Source organism: Lepisma saccharinum, chromosome 20 (assembly GCF_977018435.1).
Source record: "Lepisma saccharinum chromosome 20, izLepSacc3.1, whole genome shotgun sequence".
NCBI classification, from domain to species: domain Eukaryota; kingdom Metazoa; phylum Arthropoda; class Insecta; order Zygentoma; family Lepismatidae; genus Lepisma; species Lepisma saccharinum.
This window is the reverse complement of record NC_139248.1, coordinates 66,767,654-66,786,006: the sequence shown is the minus strand read 5'-3', so window position 1 is coordinate 66,786,006 and position 18,353 is coordinate 66,767,654. Positions and strand designations below refer to the sequence as shown.

The 18,353-nt window shown below is 37.6% G+C and overlaps 1 protein-coding gene across 1 annotated transcript; it reads right to left on the bottom strand.

Annotated features, from left to right (window-relative positions):
• Window positions 1–337: 337 nt before the first annotated feature.
• LOC146003309 (serine/threonine-protein phosphatase 2A catalytic subunit beta isoform) lies at window positions 338–18,042 on the bottom strand. Its single transcript, XM_083141566.1, has 6 exons — window positions 17,806–18,042; window positions 13,913–14,122; window positions 11,417–11,680; window positions 8,699–8,871; window positions 7,073–7,180; window positions 338–1,016 (listed from the first exon to the last, which is right to left on the bottom strand). Exons 1-6 carry the CDS (start codon window positions 17,905–17,907, stop codon window positions 944–946), a joined length of 930 nt encoding a protein of 309 aa, XP_082997692.1. The 5' UTR covers window positions 17,908–18,042; the 3' UTR covers window positions 338–943.
• Window positions 18,043–18,353: the final 311 nt, after the last annotated feature.

Genomic DNA, 18,353 nt, shown 5'->3' with positions numbered 1-18,353 from the left:
CGAAATACATCTTCAAAGATGTGCCACAAATGTTACAGGATACACTAATGTACCAAAAAATGTTAATTGTACAATAATTTCAAACTCAAATTTACCTGTACATTGTTCTGCAAAGGACATTAAAAAAATTTTGGGTTAATAAAAGAAATTTACCCAGAACTCCCGGAGCCAATAATTCCCGGTGAGTAGTCACCCTGATTAAAAAAGAAAATTAGAACTAAATTTAAAAATTTAGGTGGCTGATGGAAATTTGCATGTGGTTGAGACCAGGTGCCTGTACTTTTCTACCCATCACTATAACGCAATACCCACAGCATGCAAAATAACTTTCACAATGTATATATATATATATTGAGACTTTATTTGTAAGGATAATCATATCACATTGTATTATCAAATATTACGGTGATGATCAAAACAGGTGTAATTCATGTATACATAAAATCATCATCTGGTTCAGAAAACATGAAGAGAAACTTATGAACGAAAGAAAAAGGGCTGATACATACATGATTCAGCAATTTGCACAATGCAGACTTTGTAGAGGATAATGGCTGTGATTACAGGCTATAAAAAAAGCACTTTTGAGAGAAATACCTCACACTCAAGGTTAGTCCGACCCGTCTCAAGGTCTCCAATATCCTGACACACACTGCAAATAACTATGCCAAAGAAAATCTAGTCCAGGGAAATTTTTTCTTCAAGCCTCAAGGATAGGGATTTTTCTTTATTCATATTTTTTTTTCTTTTCACCCTAACGACTTCTACTTAGCATTTTTAGGGGCAAAGTTCTAAGTCTAGGTGATTCACATGAAATACACGAAGGACATTAAATTTTGGCGATGGAGTTGCTCTAAAAATCACCAAGACATTTAGACTTTTTCTTTTTGCATCATGAGGTTGCAGTGGCAATGCTGGTACAGTACACCCATTGAGATATGCCTTACAAGAAATAGTCAGGGGTTCTTCTGGTAACGTGCGGCTCACCTCGTCTGGGTGCCGGATCAAACTGCAGGCTAAAAAGAAAAGAAAATACACTTCATGTTACTTCCAAATAGCAGCTTACTATAAGCTACGGCACAAATTTATGGTAAATAAAAGCTCAGGATTTCAGTTCAAAAATGGAGCTCATTTCAGGATCAAAAGCAGTATATAAAATGACATTTTGATGTTAAAATGGTGAATCAGAAGGTGTTGTCTGTAAATACCAGGTGGTTATAATTAAAGTGACGGTGTTCAGAGTGGTACAGCACGGGCTGTAATGAGAGTAGCAGTCTGAAACTTCGTAGATATGCTAATGAAGCAATGCGCTCGCGAATTATGCAAAAAAATAATTAGTTCCAATTCTCGCCACCAGGGTAAAAAATGGTGCTGTAAGCAGTCAAAACTTGGTATAGTTACAGGAAAAACACTATAAATCGCAGAAAACAATACTCTTTGTAATAAAATATCGCTACAATTTCACTATTCGAATTACATGAACATTACTAAAGGAAAAATCAACAAGCGTCACCAACAACAACCAGGGAGCTCACACAATGGTTAGGCAATGTCACCGACTTTGATGTCAGAGTTATGGAAAATTCCACGTTTTGACTGCTTACAGCGCCATTTTTTACCCTGGTGGCGAGAATTGGAACTATTTTTTTTTTTTTTGCATAATTCGCGAGCGCATTGCTTCATTAGCATATCTACGAAGTTTCAGACTGCTACTCTCATTATAACCCGTGCTGTACCACTCTGAACACCGTCACTTTAATTATAACCACCTGGTAGATTCTAAATTTCATATTTAAGGGTTTATTTTGCATCATTTGGGGACAAATTATGGAGAAAAAAAAAAGCACCTCACACCTTTCAGAAACATGAAAATTGAACATTACAGTGTTTTATTTCACATTTCCCTCAAAAATGAAATATGTATATCCTTAGCTATAACCCTTAGATATCGAAGCTGTTTCCAGAACAAAATTTAAAATTCTGCAAGGTTTTAAATACAATTTAATATCTCGGAAAGTAAGAACAGTAGTTACAAATTGTACATTGTTTTGTTCAGAACAGATTGGGTTATATTTATATTGGGCCTATGAAAAAAACCCTGTCAAATAGATTAACTTTTTTTTTTCTCTTTTTGCAAAATTTGAATTTGGTAGGCCCCAACAGAAGCATGGCCACAACGTGATAATTAAAAATGGTACCAACTTGGTATTATACGAGGTCTGACAATTAAGTTCGCAAACTTGTCCTAGAAAATATGCTACATACCTCATTGCTGAATAGCACTGTGGTAACCTTCAAAGTTTTCCCTTGGGAAGCTATACACAGATGCAAGTGCCTACTCCACTCTTTGAAGCAATTTTAGAACTTTGTTTTTGGAATGGCCTTCAAAGCTGCTGTCGTATTAGCCCTAATGTCCTCAAAATGTCTTCCTTTCAAAACTTCTTTGATCTTCAGGTAAAGAAAGAAGTCATTGGGGGCAAGGTCAGACGAGTATTGCAGGTGGTTTGCCACCAAAGTTACTTGTTTTCTGGTCAAAAACTCCTGTACAGACAGTGCACTGTGCACAGGTGCATTGTCGTGATGCACGAGTCATGAGTTTTTGGCAAAAAGTTCCGGTCGTTTACGTCCGGCTTTTTCAAGTCTTCAGTTAAAATTTTCCACACAGTTAACCTATCAATGTTCATGGTCTGCTATGGATTTCATGGTCAGTTGCCGATTCGCATGCACAATTTGATGAATTTTGGCAATGATTTCATCTGTTCAGCTCGTTACTGGCCATCCTACCCTATCTTCATCAGTCACTTGTTCCCTCCCCTCAGAAAATTGTTTAATCCATTTGTACTACACAGCTGTTTTCTTCATGGCATTCTCGCCACACACATGCACTTACATTTCCCATATTTTACTCCCACTCTTGCCCAGAAATTTGATGTTTGTTCCTTGCTCTAATTCCAGCTCAGCCATTTTCATAACAGCACAACACACACAAGCACAAACAACAATGCATGCCACTCAGCACAAATCCGCTACGCGTCAACGCGAACACTGCTGAGAGACACAAATACCAAGGTTACAAAATCTTAGAGCTGTTTGTATAGTGCTGCATTCAGCGCTAAACAGTGGCGAGTTCGTAAACTTAATTGTCAGACCTTGTATGCTGCTAAAATTTGGCATTTGATATTGGTACTTTCAGAAAAAAAAGGTCCAAAGTAATAATAGAACATGATGCCTCATGTATTTTTTTTCAATCTCTAAAACTAATAACAATATGGTAAATTTAACTCCACTAATCAATCACTAACAACATACCTCAAGATTCATGTAACAATCCGAAAATGTATCTCCGAGCATTATCTGAGATGAAGTATGTTTCAAAAGTAACAAACTGCATGAAGACACTGGGCATTTAACACATTTTTAACCGGACAATTTTTACCTTCTTTTATGAAGTCCGCAATGTACTTAATCACAGATTTTCAGGTTGATAGACAGGTCGAGGTGGGCCAATTGCATGGCCACCTCCTTCACCTGATCTGCCACCCCTCCATTTGGGGTTTCATTCATTGACCTGGAAATAGGTTATTAGGATAACCCAGACTTCGATGAGGTAGTCAGCTGGTGTGCCATCTTGTTGGAAGTGGACGTGGCCACAACAAACAGCGAACTGGCTCTTGACTTTTGAAAACAGCCATTTTTTATGGAACCGGCGGAATTTGGCAATGCTAGTCAAACTTGATGTATTCCTCACAAAATGGCACAATAACCAGTTCTGTAACATTTCCGAATAAACTTTTATACACTTGGAAAGTTGTGAAGCCATTTTGAACCACCATGTATTTAAATTTATTCTAAATACACTATGCTAATCTCTGTGTGTGAATTAAGTAAAAATGAGTGTGCAGGGATGAAATGAGATATGAATAGCATTAATTTGGTGAACAATACCACTCAAATCGACCTATCTAAATAAATTCATGTGTAGCAGAATTTTCCGCGAATTGCATAACTCACAGGATACTTCAGACTTCAGAAAGTGTCGCGTCGGTATATAAATGGTAAATTTCATGTTTAAGAGTCTATTTCGCATTTTGCAGTTCATTTCGCATTATTTCGTGACAAAATAGGGTAGGAAAATACACCTCATGCCTTTCAGAAACATTAAAAATTAACATTAGAGTGTGTTATTTCATATTTCGTGTTTTCGTCAAAAATGAAATATGCATGCCTCTAAGTATGCACTATTACAAATATAATAGTTCTCTACTTTGAAACTTTTTGGCTAGTACTACATTGCAGTGTTGCAACATCAGCGATGATGGGAGGTACTTAAATATGAAGTTAAGAGCCAGATAAAAGTGAGAATGGGAATTAGTATGATTGATTTTCTGGGAAATTGATGAATAATGCCAAGAAGAATGAACACAAATGTTATCAGCTGATAACATGTCCATCTAATCACTAAATTCTAGAACAGTAAAGTAGGCCAGACTGAATGTTAACAATAAATCTATTATCAGCAAACCAAGGCAAAAAATGTGCATAATCAATGACCAAGTGACTTAGCTTTCATTTTTAAAAAATAGGGATTTTGTCCAATACTGTTAACTGATTTAATATTTCATGTGGTCCTTGAAGAACATGTATGGTTCATTGACGTCCTTAAGAAATGTATGTTAGAAGATGACTAAAATGCAAAAAAAAAAAAAAACTTCTTTTTTATTATAAATAAAAATACCAAGTGGCATATATACACTGTACTGCTAGTAATGAAGCTGTCAAGAGGAGCTGACAAAGAATATGTGGAAGTTCATCATCTTATTCCATTGTTTAACTCCAAATGAGAAACTATAGGGTGACTTCCAGCCCAGGCATGGACATTTGTCACTCAGCTATTTCATCTGATCATTTTGCCTTGTTTAACGATTCCTGCTCAAATTCCAATCCTGCATGGAGAGCACAGCTTAAGAGGCTTCCTGAAAGAAACATTGGCCAGAAAACTGTGCGACTTGTGGCACTAAACACGCTTCAGCCAATGAAGAGCCACTTCACTTGCGGGCTTTGGCCCTCGAATTGCTGTTGCACCTCAAGGGATTAGTTCATCATTCTTCCTCTTCGCGATTAACCTATAGAGGTAGAAAAGCGATGTGATATTATATTCTTATCAGGTATAGCATTTTACTCTAAGTAACAATTCATGTGCAATCAGTTTATCAAGAACACTATTTTATAAAATAAAAGGCGAAAACAATTCGTTGTAGCATGAGTGCGAAGACAATAGTAGGCAAATTGGACATTATTCTTTTCACTGATCCATCCTTGAAATCCTCTTAGTGATTTTGTTTCAACTGTTGAACCTCTTATTGCATAAAGCAAGGTAAACAAACCCAATAATTATCTATGATCACTATTATCTTTGCATTCAACTATACAGTTAATTTACTCTGATAAGCTTACTTTTCATTTATCCGCGTAAATTTTTCTCACGATCGATATCGCCACCCGTCTGGTGGCTTCATCAGGCATGTACTGTCTTGCTGCGGGCGGCGTGGTTCCTTCTTCTTCTGCTTGTGGCAGCGATAGTTGACATGGTCCTTTCACTTTCTGCCATTCTCGTGTGGGTCTAGTGCTTCCTTCATTTACCGTGCATCGGGGTTTTGGCACTGTACGCGATGGTTCTCAGTCTCGTCGTCTGCTTTCATGGAACGACGCTTGTTCACATGCGCAGGTAAGTTTTTTTGAGAATGCTTGAGGCCGGTGCTTGTTTTGTTGTCATGGAGGGGAAGGGGGTGGGTGTGCACATTCCTGATAGCGGGAACCCAGGTTTTATTGAGGGCCCTGGGGTTAGTATTGCATAGGTTTCTTTTGAAAACCTTTCCAATGTGGATTTTGCTTGCATAACTATTTTGGCAGAGTCTATGTTATGGTTTTCGTGTCCTCCTAAGTCGATGGTCAGCATCATGCTCCTTGAGCCTTTCATCAAGTCAGCGCTTTGTCATACCTACATACTTGCTTCCACGTGTGCAGGTGATCACTTAGAGCCACTTCTTGCATTGGGGTCGGTGCAATATCATTTGGAATGGATTAGGTGGGAGGCTATGGAAGGTCTGCTATCTTGAAACTGCGCCTGGTTAGAACTTTTTCAATTTTCTTCGTTAGGCCAGGATGTCGGGGGAGGCCGATCCATTTTTCTTTCATCTTTTCTTTCTGGCCACGTGGCTGGTTTATTTTTCCTTTCGTAGTGTTCAGGAAGCGGAGGAGTTCCTCACAGCTGTACCCATTGCTGATGCCACGGGAGATATGATCGAATACAGTTTGCAGGTCTTCAGGCTCCGAGGTATGGTTGATGGCCCTCTGGAAGAAGTTGATCTAAATGTTGTTTTTCTGCCATGCAGTGTGACCAGAAAGTTTGTGGATGTATTGCGTTTCGGAGTTGGGTTTTCTGTACACATTTGTCTTGAATTTGTCATTTTTCCTGCTTATGGCGAGAACCAGGTAGTTTACAGTTAATTGCAAAATCCTAATCTATAAGATACCTAAATATTAACTCTTAAACTGTACAGTTTGAACAGACAAAGAATGAATGTAGGAAACACTAATGACTGTTAGATGACTGTACATTAAGTGGTGATACAACTAAGAATTTCATGGAGATTCAGAATTTGAGTTTGGTTGAGAATTTCTAAGTCCACTTTATGTACAGAAAAGCTAATCTGGACTGCACCTACAGTTTAAAGTAGCATCTGAACCACAGTGCAATGTGCCTCTGACAGGTATAAAACCTAGCCCCGCCCCCTTGCTTACAAGGTGACGACATTACCACTACGTCATTGGAGAGGCCTCAATTTGAGGATTCAAATTTGGAACACTTAAAAATAATGTTCTTGTACGTAAGTTTTCAAATTTATGGAAGTTATTGTTGAGCAACATACACTTGTTCTAATTTTTTTGGTGGGCAATGCCACTGTGCCTCTACCTGGAATCGAACCCAGGACCTTGTGATTACAATGTGATAGCAAACACTATCACTATCATGGAGACCCATAAATACTGAAAAAGACGGAACCATACTTACAATGAGTATTTCAATGCATCATCCAATTCCATGATAGCAGCTTGATTACCACAACGATAACAATAATTGGGAGCCGAAAAAATTGTAACAACATTTCTGTCGTGACACCTAAAAAAAAAAAAAGAAGAAGACAAAACTGCATTAGATCGAATGGAAAATAGTCAGAATATGCCAATAAATTAGTACAAGAACAATGTGGTGAAAACCATGCTTTCGACCTCCAAATATTTCGCAAATCTTACCAACTTCAATGTCACACACGCTCCTTTAAAAATCAGCTAAGTTGATTAATTTTGTAACTACCATGACATGCCAAAAGTAGAATGATTTCAAAATGATTTTAAACTCCTGTAATGTACAGACACCATAAAGACTGATTAGATTATTTTTTAAAAAAGATAAACAATTCAAATTACACCGTAAACATTGCAGATGGAGCAACATCAAAATTTAAGCAATGCTGATGAAAGTTTGATTGATTCTTCTTTAGTTTTCTGCTTCTTTTAGCTAATCACAACGAAGAGATGGTTAATTTGTTGTTTTAAGTCCACTTTATGCACAGAAAGACTAATCAGGACTGGTAGTACAGTTTAAGGTGGGATCTGAACCACTGTGACTCCACTGGGTATCATACCCGAGCCCTTGATTACAAGGTGATGACATTAACACTACGCCATGTGGGAGACCCCAAAACATGAGGATCCATGTTGATACGATGAAATGGATGAAGGGACAATTACAAGCGCACAAGGAGAAAATACAACACAAGCACATAGACGATTATACTGGCTGAGAGTCCAGATGCCAGACCAACAATGCAGTCCAGGACGATGAAGTATCACTCTAAAATTGTTCAATATGAATCCCATACAAAAATGTTGTTGCATGAAGAAAATAATGGTTAATTCATCTCTGTTTTTAATGTATGTAAGGATGTCACTGAAATGGGTTTTACTTCAGAAAATGGAATCTATATTTACACATACATTTCAGAAAAATCCTACAAAATTCTAATGGAAATTAATTTTACTTCCTTAGCAGAATCAAACAGGGTTGTAGTAGCTCAATTGGTATAGCATCTGGCTACCATGTGGAAGACCCGGTACAAATCCCAGAGTAGGTGATCTGGACCACGAATTTTACCAGTCATTTCAGTGTCTGTGTGGCTCTAAGGCCCACCCATCCTCGTAAATGTGTACCTGGGGAGGTAAAGACAGCAGGGCATGATGCTGATTGGCCGATATGAAGAACATGTGGAGACCTACCTCCACATCACCCCACATGCATTCATGGCATGTGTGTACATGCACAGGGTTGAAATATACTGAGAAATTCATCTTCAGGCCTTCTACACCCCCCCCCCCTCTTTTCACCTTTAGATGGCAGCTGCTGATAATATAAATATAAAAATTCTGGCTATGGGCCTGACCAGAAATGTGCTGACAAGACATTACTAATTCAATTAGCTTTAATGGAGATAAATCACAACCAGTGAGAATCTTGCAAAAAGTTCCACTACTGAAAGTTTTCATGCTTTATTAGCTACACTAACATTGTAGAGAGGATAGCTTTTTGATGCTATCCTCAGAACAAAATAGTAAAAATTGACCTGCGAAAATTACGTACCAATTGTAACCTTCCATCACTAGCTGGTGAGCTCTTGAAACCAATGTCAGCCCATTCGAGTGATTGAATGTCTCAGAAATATCCTGACCAAAAGTGTATCCTGCTCCACGAGGGGATATGCCCCAGCCTCCTCTGTCATCGGGATCTGACCAGAGCAAATCACACATTGGACCCTGCAAGCAATGAGCATTTACATTTATTCTCACACACTGAAAAAAATACATAAAAATCTTTGGAAATTGCAAATATACCCTTGACCCTCTGTACCCCTCAAGAAACAGAAATATCTTGCATGGTTTATGAAGATTTTCTTGTTTATGAACTTTTTCAGTTGAATTTTAGCTCGTGGAAATGTGCTATTGTGAAATATAGTAAGTCTGTTACCTTAACGTGAAGCAGAGCAAGCCAAAGGCTTCATGCAAGTGAATATGGCACCCAACACGATATTCCACAACAGCAATTATAGTCATTAGTAGAGCCCACAAGATCAGGCATTTATTTTCGTTAAAATAGGCAGGCAAAAAGGCATATGTGGAAAATAGGCACTTAAAATGAAAAAAAAAAGGCAAAATAAACTTTAAAAAAGGGACATTTGGAAATCACTTACTTTCATCTATACTTTCTGGCAAAATGTTAAAATCTACATTGGGAAGAGCATTTCAATTTTCTCCTTCTTCATTGTACATAACTACAAGGTGTTTTTTAAAGATCTCAACATTCATTGATAGTCGTCTGTCAGAGAGAATGTTTTTCATAATAGAAAATGATCTTTCTACTTCAACAAAAGTTATTGGAGCATACATAAAACAAGCTAATATAGCTGGACTCATTTCGGTAACAGCATTTTCACCTTTTAGAATATCACAAATTGTTTTCAATTGTTTCAAGTCCTCATTTGCAATTACTACCCGTCTGCACTTTTCTGCAACAGCTGACCCCTTTTCCCCTGGCACTTCCATCATCTGCTGCATAGATTCCTCAAAGATTTTCATGGATGCTATAAGAGTCTCACCTCTTTTTTCTAGCTTTGTAATTGTCTCTGGCAATGCACCATAATGTGCAAAAATAAACGACAGTTCATTCTTCAGTTCTGAATAGCACAGAGTTTTATCACTTCAAGAACTGAAGCCGCTTCATTTTCTGGAAGAACACAGATCACCTCACGGATTTCTTCAAGGTTGTTAGCATAATATATACGTAGCTGGTGATATCAAGGTTCTCCATCTCGTCAAGACTGGTTGCGGAGGTAAACTAAGCTCAGGTGCAACTTCCTGAAATGTTCGGGTTCAAGGGAGATTTCAAAAATATCTTCTTTGTGTTCGAAATCAACCTGTCCACTTCTGGGTGCACACTCTAACTTATTCGGCGATTCTATGCATTGTGTGGGCTACACATGTGATATGAAGCATGTTCGGGAAGAGCATTTTCAATGCTATGACAGCCTTCTTCATATAGGAAGCTGCATCACTGACAAACAGTAACACGTCATCATGATGTATACAATCTGGCCAGAGCAGAAGTAGGGAATTTGAGAATAACTGAGCTATTGACGAACCATTGGCTCTCTCTAGTTGTTCTGACGTGAGAAGAAATGACGAGGATTCTAATCATGTTGGTTCCATAGTTCATATGATGATGTTGGCTATGTAGCATCCCATAGCGTCAGTAGTTTCATCTATTGAAATCCAGATCATCTTTCCACCAACTTCATCACGAATTCTTTGCAGAGCTTCTTCGTAGCAGACACTTAAATATGTTTTCCGCGGCAGAGATTCAGACGGCACCGTCTCTTTAGTGTATTTCTCCAGGAATTTCCCCAGCGACTTGTTTTCCACTTTCCAGAAAGGTATTCCTGCTTCCATGAAAGCTTTGCACAGTTCAAGAGAAAACTGAGATTGCCTGTTTGATGAAGTGCCCACTGTTGAAATAAGGGATATCTTCTTCTCTCCGATCATTTTAGCAGCAGCAGATTTGTTTTGCTGTTGACACATGCTGAGATAAAGTATTTTTTTCTCATGGTTGATTGTTTTTTCACATATCTTGCAGAGAAGAATAGTACAGTCTGTCGAAAATGTGCTTTCACAAAATTCATGCACGTAACCATGTAACTTACCACTTAATGGCACACTAAATTTCAGCATGACGACAACTACAGAATCCTTTCCCTCCAAAGTGCAGAACTAAACTAAAGATAGAGAACTTTATTTTGGAATCCATGCAGAGGCCCTTGGGCATTAGTGCTGTTTCTTGTCAATAATCTCCCGACACGGACGCTGGATGTAATTGTGCAGGTGTTCTGCAACAGGTTTTCAGCAGTCAATCATGCACAAGGAAATGTTAACCGAAAGGCAATATCCTAACTCAGCATGAAATACTATTTTCTAACACGTTTTCTCCTTCAGTAATGTTAAAACATGTACGAGTTCAATATTACTTAAATAAGGTGAAAATTATTCACATAATAAACGGAAGAAAAATAAATGCCAACAACGTTTTTCGGGAGAAAAATAATTTATATACACATTTTATTTTAAAAAAATTGTCAAATTTCATTAAAAAAGGCATTATAATTAAAAATAGGCAGTGGGGTCCCAGTTTAAAATGGGATCCGAACCACTCTGCAATATGCCTCCACTAGGGAATGAACCAGAGACAGCATGATGTAACACAAATACTACTAAAAATATATAACACAATCCAAAGTAACGTGTAACTTACTTCATGTGGTACTTCCTGTAGGCGATCCAATGCCCGAATATGATCCAACGTATCTATTGACGGTGAGAGCCCACCGTGTAAGCAGAATATTTGCCCATCAACCAATGCAGTTAATGGAAGGTAGTCAAACAGATCAGTAAAGTATTTCCAAACATTTGCATTTCCATATTTTCTCAGGCATTCATCATAAAAACCATACACCTGTGTAATTTGCCTAGACTCATGATTTCCACGGAGAATGGTTATTCTTTCCCTGTAACGCACCTGGAATACAATGCAAGTACTTAAATATGATGGCAGGGTTGTTTAATTTAAATCACATGATTTAAAAAAATAATTGTGTTATACAGTAATGTACATAAGTAATTTGTAGATATCAGAATCACTTTTGGTGAAAGTATATTCATCTCACAATCAATCACTGCTGTTTAGCAAACATTTTGTGTATATACAAAATACTAAACACGTTAAAATGAATATAGTATCATTAAGTTCTACAATTATTGCAAACTCTAAATCTGCATGTGATCTTTTGAGATGCGAAGCACTAGTCCAAGTAGTAGTTACAAAATCGCTTTCCACATATCATATTAGATATCTGGAATCACGAATCCTAACAAAACCTTCACGAACTACTAGAAATGACCCCCGCGAGCTAACCACGATCAACAGTGTGGCAATCTCTGGTCACCTTGATGTAGTTCGCATGATTTTTGCCAGCTGATACAGAAATTCTGTAACCATTAGTTTTTTTTTTTAAAAAAATACACTTCTCCCTAAGTACCCTAAGTATTTGGAAGATAAGAACAACATTTTCCATGGACACAGTATTTATGGGTACATCAAAGAACTTTCTATGAGAACATATTATCAGACACTTACAAGACACAAAAGAAACCATCAAAAAAAACTTTTACTGGCCTAATCACTATTTATTGATGCAACTTTTTAACACTATAAGTGCAAAAAGTAACTTCCAAAATGGTATTTCTATTTTATGAAATCACTATTTATACACTACAGTTAATACAATTAGAATTGTTCATTACAGTCTACAGAATACTCAAATAGAAAAAGTTTCAGACAGCAACTTAAAAATTTGTATATTTAATACTTTCGGAGCGAATTTACAATACCGGACCCCTCCACGATTTTTGTAATATTTCGCATACTCACTAATTGAGGCCTCCTAATCCCGAATTTGAAGTTAAAATTTGGGGGTCACGTGTAGAAATTGCAAAATAAGCAAAACTGAGTGGTCCGCGATCGGAACAAAAACCCTGGATTTCTGAACGAAAACAACGGTTATTGCAATATTTTATGTTTTAGAACGAAATTTATATATTGCTGATATTACTACGACACCATATTTTAACTACGCTTCCCTAACCAAACCTTCCCGTGAATGGTTTGTGGGGCTACCCGTGCATGGTTCTACGACCCCAAATTTTAACTATGTTTGCCTAACCTAACCTTACCGAGAATGGTTTGTGGGGCTATCCGTGAATAGTTTGTGGGCCAATTGCGATCACGGACAGATAAAAAATGTTAGTTTCATAGCAATGTAACAGCAAAATTTCCTCACTCAATTTCGCAATTTCTACATGTGACCCCCAAAATTTAATTTCGAATTCGTGATTAGGAGACCTCAATTAGTGAGTACGTGAAATATTACAAATATCGGGGAGGGGTCCGGTATTGTAAATTCTTACCCTACTTTCTTATGTAGAATAAAAATTACACTTTTCATGTAATTAAAAAAACTTGCTGAATCTTCTGAGGGAAAGTTGATTTACAAAGAACATTTTAAAAATTCTAAATTTGTCAACTTAGTGGTCATGAAAAAAGCATTTGACATATACCCAGTGCTCGAAAAATCTCCTTCGAAGCCAGTTGCCAGCTCTGAAAATCAGGCGCCAGGAAAAGAAATCAATGGCTAACGAAAATACGGCAATATTACAGCAGGACATAACAGTCGCCAGGCTGAAATTTTCAGTCGCCAAGCCGACAAGGATTTTTCGAACCCTTCATATACCGTAGCTGCATGTTCAGAAAAATAATATATTTCAGCCTTATACTACTACTACAGTCAGTTACAATTGCATTGAAAAAAAAAAATATTGACACTAAGGACAATTGATCCAAAGTACAAGTTCACTTTACACACAATCAGGCTTATAGGGAATGGGCCTACAGTTTAAAGTGGGATCCAAACCACTATGTGTAGACCCTCGAAACTTATGAACATGGTGCAACCTCCTTATCATGGCACAATTGATCACAAATTAATAATTCCAGCAATTTTAGTTTCTCTGGATTTTAAACTTACATACACAACTGTTTCCAGGATTATAAATTAATTCCTCATACCCTGTAAAACTTGAAAAGATCATTATGCAATGGGAATCATGGACCTATAATAATAAAGAAACGTCAAAACAGAAATGCACTTTCATCCATCAGCACACAAATATATAAAAATAGGAAAATACTCACTTTTAGAGCTACTAATAGAGTGACCGTTTCTACTGAATAATAGCCACGATCTACATAATCTCCCATGAAGAGGTAGTTCGTGTCCGGTGATCTTCCTCCAATTCTGAATAATTCCATTAAATCATGAAATTGGCCATGCACGTCACCACAAACTGTCACAGGGCATTTTACTTCTTGGACATTTGATTCTTTGGCTAAAATTTCCTTTGCCTAAAAAAAAAAAAGAAGAAAAAAAGAATAATTAGAGAGAGCTATTTCGGGTTTCCAACAAAAATAACATGCATCATCCAAACTAAGAAAGGTGGTCGGAAAGCCCTGGAACACAACTGTCAGCATTTATTTTCCAGTCCAACATAATCCAAACTTAAACTCAAAAGTGATTTGGGTACTAGTTTACTATCCTTCGGACAGATTTCTTCATTTCTACAGAAGAAACTACTTACTGTAATAAGTTCCTGTAGAATTGTTGAACATCGGGAAGGTGTTTTGTGTGATGTGGGAATGTTTCATAGCTGAAATTCATGTTGTTTGTTGAAAATTAATTCTCCGACGGAGAATAGCTAGCCCCACGAACCATTGGCACGTGGATAGGTTAGTTCTGTTAGGTTAGGAAACATAGTTAAAATTTCATCAAAACAACGTTGATACACCTTCAGGAATGTTCCGCGAAGCAGATACGTAAGTACAAATGTCAAAAATTGACGAAACGAAAAAAATAGAGGTGTCCGAAGGATAGTAAATTTTTACCAAGTTTCTGTAATATTGTCTAACATCGGGAAGGTGTATTGTGTGAAATTCAGGTAAGTTTTCCGTATCCTGGAAACGGATTTCTTCAAATTTAAAAGTTTGGGGCTCATTTGGGGGCAGGTGACTCCGGCCAATTTCTAACATGCTTTTAGCAGGGAGTCCATAGAGAAAGCCAGGGAGGCGGAGTGGAGGCGGGGCCACGTTAGCAGTTGGGGGCGGTATGTCAATTACCCCAGGGGCGGAGCCCGGAATCGGTGGGAAATTTGGACTCAAAAATTCCAAACGAAAATAATTTTTTAGTTTAAATTTCCCACTGATTCCAGGATGGAAGCCACCATTCACGGAATGTTCCGTGAAGCAGATAGGTAAGTACGAATGTCAAAATTTGATGATACTAAGAAGTTATAGGTCTCCGAAGGATAGTAAACTGTTACCGTGATTTGTTTTGATTGCAAAAATTAAATAACTATACACAATAAATTACATTGCAATTGGAATATGACTAGAACGAATGTACGTACGAATGGTAAATGTCTCATAAGGGACAGACGGATTTCATCAAATTTACAGGAGAAATTACTTACCGAATGCAGTTTCTTTACACTTCTGGAAGTTCGGGGAAGTGTTTTCTCGCATCGTTCATAGAATTTGGAAGGTAAATCACCAATTTTTGGATATAAATGTGTGACTGATGCATGAAAGCTCTTGCATCCATTTACTTCCAGGTCGATGTAGCCTGTGTGTGATAACGTAATCCCGGTCAGTGTTTCCAAACATGTGTTTTTGTAACTGAAGAAGGTACGTTTCCGCAAATGTTTTGTGGGGCTATGTGTCAATGGATCGTGGGGCTATGCGAGAATGGTCTGTGGGGCTATGCATATTTTTTTCGAAACCAATTTTTAACTATTTTAACCTATACGTGACCGAACATAACCTTACCAGAAATGGTCAGTGGGGCTATGTATGAATGGTTCGTGGTGCTATGTGTCAATGGTTTGTGGAGCTACGTAGGTATTTTTGGGGGCCCAAGTTCCTTTTGTTTTATTGCGATTTCATCATGCTACGAATGCAATTTTTACATGGTTCGATTTCGATTTATGTCTTTTAGCGATCACTTAATATTTTGTTCAATATATGCTATGGTGGTTAGATTAGGCAGGTTAGGTTTGGTTCCCTTAGCATTAAAATAAAGTCCCTAAATGCATTCTACTAAGGTTCTGATTTACTTCTACATTCATTCTCATGCATCTACGATATTTACTCGGTTGTCGACGGAGAATATCTTGTCCATGAGAAGTGAGTAAGGAAATTTTCAAGTTGTTTCTTCTCAACATAAATAACTTTTTCGAGTCCAAACAGCGCTCATTACTTTAAGGAAGGTTCAAATTTCGTGTGACAATGATTTCCAAAATTCTACGATAATTAGTCTTTGTGCTAGGAGAAATCATAAAACAATCGGAACCGTTATCCCGAAGGCAAAAAGAAACCAAGAAAACTTACTCGATATGTCGCAAATAGAACTTATTTCCATGAAATAAGCAAAAGGCCACCTTCTCAATGCAGAATACGTAAGTACGAATATTAAAATTAAATGAACTAGCAAATTTCAGCTGTCTGTCCGTTACGAGAAATTTACCAAAATTAACGGTATAATTTAACAATACAGGGAATTTATCCAATTTGTTTGAAATTTGGGTAACACTTTACTATACCAGAGACAGATTTCTTCAAATTTACAGGAGAAAGTACTTACGTTAATGATTTTCTGTAGCGTTGTTGATGTTCGGGAATGTAGTTTTGATCCATTTTAATGCGAATGTGTGTGGTTTTGTACGAAAATCTATTTCCGACGTGCTATTGCTGCTGCCGCCATTTCCTTTCTGCATGAGAGCACAATACGCCCAGGATTGTCCGTATATGCTAAATTGAACGAAAGGAGTGCTAATGGAACCTAACCTAACAGGCCTAACCTAACCTAGTAGGCATACCTCGTCCCCGTGATGGTTCGTGGGGCTATCGTGAATTTTTGGGCTAAAGTCAATGGTTTTTGGGGCTACCCGTGGATGGTTTGTGGGAAATAAGGAACAACAGTAAGTACTCGTTAATGTAAGAAATAGACATTATTTTCGTTAGAAATGAATTATTTCACCCAAATAAATGTTCCACAATGCAGAATACTACGTTAGCAATGTAAAAAATTGCAAAATAAATCATTGATAGGTGTCTCTGGTATAGTAAAGTAGTACCGAAATTTGGGCCTCGTAATCACGAATCTGCACTTAAAATTTGGCACTTATTTGTGGGCATGTGAATCCAGCCAATTTCTAACATGCCTTTAACAGGGAGACTATAGAGAAAACCGGGGCGCCGAGCGGAAGCGGGGCCACGTTAGCGGTTGGGGGCGGTAGGTCAATTACCCCAGGGGCGGAGCCCAGAATCGGTGGGAAATTTGGAAATCGAGGGTGTAGAAATAAGAACTTAATTTAGATTATTTTGCTATTTCCACGTGTGAGCGCCAAATTTTAACTGTGGATTGGTGATTAGGGGGCCAAAATTAGTGAGTATGCCGAATTTCAAATAAAATGGAGAAATTCCCGGTATTGTAAAATCACTCCAAATTAACAACTAGCTACTGTTTATTACAAGTATATGTAAACATCATGCTACGTTACGTTGGAGTCGAAATATTTGAATAGTCGAGCGAAGAACTTTGAAATGTAGGCTGTGTTCCTTACTCTCACGTTAATTTGTAATGAAGGGGAACGTATCTTCCTACGCCCAAGGTACTTAAACAATATTAATATACAATCTCCTCATTTTACTTGTCTTTAACTGACAGAGGTTTACAAAAGAATGAAATGTTATTTTTAAAAATATTCCAGCGCAATCTAGCAAGGACGTTACATGGAAACAAAACATCCATGATATGTTTAAAGCACCAAGGCCTCTGACAACACACTTCCTGCATATAATAACGAAACACTCACGCGTACCGACCACAAAGTACTGAGCCGAAAGTAACAGCAAATATCAGTTACTTATCTAGGACTGCAGTTTACCTTTAATATTTCTGATATTTGAACAATTACACTTTACCTGTTCGATATAGAGTCGATGCAACTAACGTTCACAGATATGTAACCTACCTTCTCGCACAAAGTTTTCACTTGATTTTCAGTTAGCTGTTTACATTCGTTTAACTGTTCTATCCATTGATCAAGTTCTTTTAATGATGCTTTATCCTCCATCTTTGGTTTTTCTTCAAAAATAAACAATTATCACACGAATTTCATATGTAAAATAAACTGATTAACTAACATACATTCAACTAGAAAATGGCCGCTAAGTAGTGAATGACGTCAGCTGCTGAGAGGTAGCATCAGTGCTGCCAAAATGTACAAAATATCCCACTTGTAACGTAGCCGATAAAACTTCAACATATGACGTTTAACAACAAAAAATATGTATTCTGAACAAAACAACGAAAAGCAAACGAGTAAAATATATTTCCAACAACATATTTCGTCAAAACAAGGAGAGTAACTTAAAGTTTAGGAGTAGAGAATGAATAAACGCCATGTAGAGAACAGCAGTAGAGTGACGCATATTGCCACCGGGCCCGGTGACCTTGAAGGTATACTACCAACCCGGCAAAACTCTCACCGTTTCGTTTAATCACAGACCAATTGGTCTG

Bases quoted from the DNA above. Each gene is read 5' to 3' on its own strand.
- LOC146003309 (XM_083141566.1), bottom strand. From the start codon at position 17,907: ATGGAGGATAAAGCATCATTAAAAGAACTTGATCAATGGATAGAACAG. The intron at 14,123-17,805 runs GTAGGTTACATA...TTTTTTTTTTAG, and splicing joins TGAAAACTTTGTGCGAGAAG to GCAAAGGAAATTTTAGCCAA. The intron at 8,872-11,416 runs GTAAGTTACACG...CATTGCTTGCAG, and splicing joins TACAGGAAGTACCACATGAA to GGTCCAATGTGTGATTTGCT.